This window comes from Sphaeroforma arctica (genome assembly GCF_001186125.1).
Source record: "Sphaeroforma arctica JP610 unplaced genomic scaffold supercont1.4940, whole genome shotgun sequence".
NCBI classification, from domain to species: Eukaryota; class Ichthyosporea; order Ichthyophonida; genus Sphaeroforma; species Sphaeroforma arctica.
In genome coordinates, this window is record NW_014035618.1 from 1 (window position 1) to 1,842 (window position 1,842).

General features: G+C 46.3%; 1 protein-coding gene across 1 annotated transcript; it reads left to right on the forward strand.

Annotated features, from left to right (window-relative positions):
• Nucleotides 1–60: 60 nt before the first annotated feature.
• On the forward strand, nucleotides 61–232 carry SARC_14672 (hypothetical protein; the record flags this gene model as incomplete). The annotated part of the gene is made up of 1 exon (XM_014291195.1): nucleotides 61–232. A coding segment is annotated over one exon (172 nt), but the record flags the coding sequence as incomplete, so codon positions are not given.
• Between the last annotated feature and the right edge of the window lie 1,610 nt (nucleotides 233–1,842).

Genomic DNA, 1,842 nt, shown 5'->3' on the forward strand with positions numbered 1-1,842 from the left:
GCATTTGTATAATGTATAATATCGCATTTGGATTTATTTCTTTGCATTATCCATACTTCCATGACACCACCTCTCCTCGTCTGCTCAGCTGCTGTGCGTGAGGGTAATGTGAAGATATGTGAGATGCTCTTGGATAAGGGTGCGGCCATTGAAGCACGCACAGCCGACGGAGACACTCCGCTGATGATAGCCGTACAATGGGCACACGCACCTGTTGCTAGGCTTCTGCTGGGTAGGTGGCTGGGTTGTTGGGTTTGTACCTGCTGCGGTGCTGCTGTTGGGTGTGTGTAAGGGGACAGAGGTGGTCTGGCTAGAGCGTATGTGCAGACATGTCGGTACATAAATATACGAGTGCGTTGGGATGGGGTTGAAGGTAGACTCGTGCATGGGTGTGGGACTCTAGATGGCAGGTGCAATTAGCAATATAGCAGGTGGGTAGAGGGGTTGGCATAATTGGATTGTAGGGTAGATATAAATCTTTGGGTGGGTGAATGGATCGCTGTAGGTTTGTTCAGTGTTTATTGGTTGGTGTAGGTAGGTAGAGGGATTGGCATATTTGGAAGGTAGAGGTAGATATAAGTCTTTGAGTGGGTGAATAGGTCGCTGTAGGTTTGCTCAGTGTCTATTGGTTGGTTTAGGTAGGTAGAGGGGTCGGTATATTTGGAAGGTATGGGTAGATATAGGTCTTTGGGTGCGTGGATGGGTCGTTGTAGGTTTGCTCAATGTTTATTGATTGGTGTGGGTAGGTCGAGGGGTTGACATATTTGGAAGGTATGGGTAGATGTAGGTCTTTGGGTGCGTGGATGGGTCGTTGTAGGTTTTCTCAGTGTCTATTGGTTGGTGTGGGTATGTGGAAGGGGGGGTTGAACACTCTTACTATGGCTAATGGTATTAATAGGCATGACGTGGGTAGGGTTTTAGGGTTTAGGTATAATTGCATGAGCTGTAGGGGTCTGTAGTACGCCTTCATTGGGTCTTTCATTAGGTGTCGAACGGGCGCGCACGCGTGATGGTAGGGTGATGAGTTGGTGGAAGTAGGTACATCATATGAACTCACAATAACGCACAGATGCACTCTTAACTTTTGTAGCGTAGGGGTGGGTGAACACCGTGGAGAGGGGGCAATTAAGTGGGTCCCCAATGCTGATAGCCTATGTCTGAGCTGAAGCGTATTGCATGTGATGTTGTTGTGCTGATTTTCTCATGGTCACTTTGTTGGCCATTTGTACAGAATGCGGCGCAAATGTAACGGAAGGGAACGATCGGGGCAACTCAGCCGTCACACGTATATCTGGATGTGAAGACAAAGAGGTAGGTACAAATACAGCTATGTGGTCATACAGAAGTGGGTATATATACAGCTATGTGGTCTTACAGAAGTAGGTATATACACAGCTATATGGTTATACAGAAATAGGTATATATACAGCTATGTGGTCGTACAGAGGTAGATATATATACAGCTTTGTGGTCATAAAGAGGTAGGTATATATACAGCTATGTTGTCTTACAGGGGTAGGTATATATACAGCTATGTAAGCATATCTGTGGGTAGCAACGGTGTTCATCCACACTTTGTTCTACCAACACACCGCAGGTGAAGACGATGATTCTGAAAGTGGTCACGTTCATCGACATCATCAACCACTTCCAAAAAGCCATCGCCAAAAACACAATCAAAAAGGACAAGGTCACGAAGATCTTTCGGTTACTAGCCAACCAGAATAAGGTCAGTGCCTAAAACACAATCCGAATTAGGTCTGTGCTGCACTGTACTGTGCTGCTGTGTGTGAGGGGTGTTAGGTATTAGGGTTGTAGTTGTGTGTGCTGTGGTGATTCGGT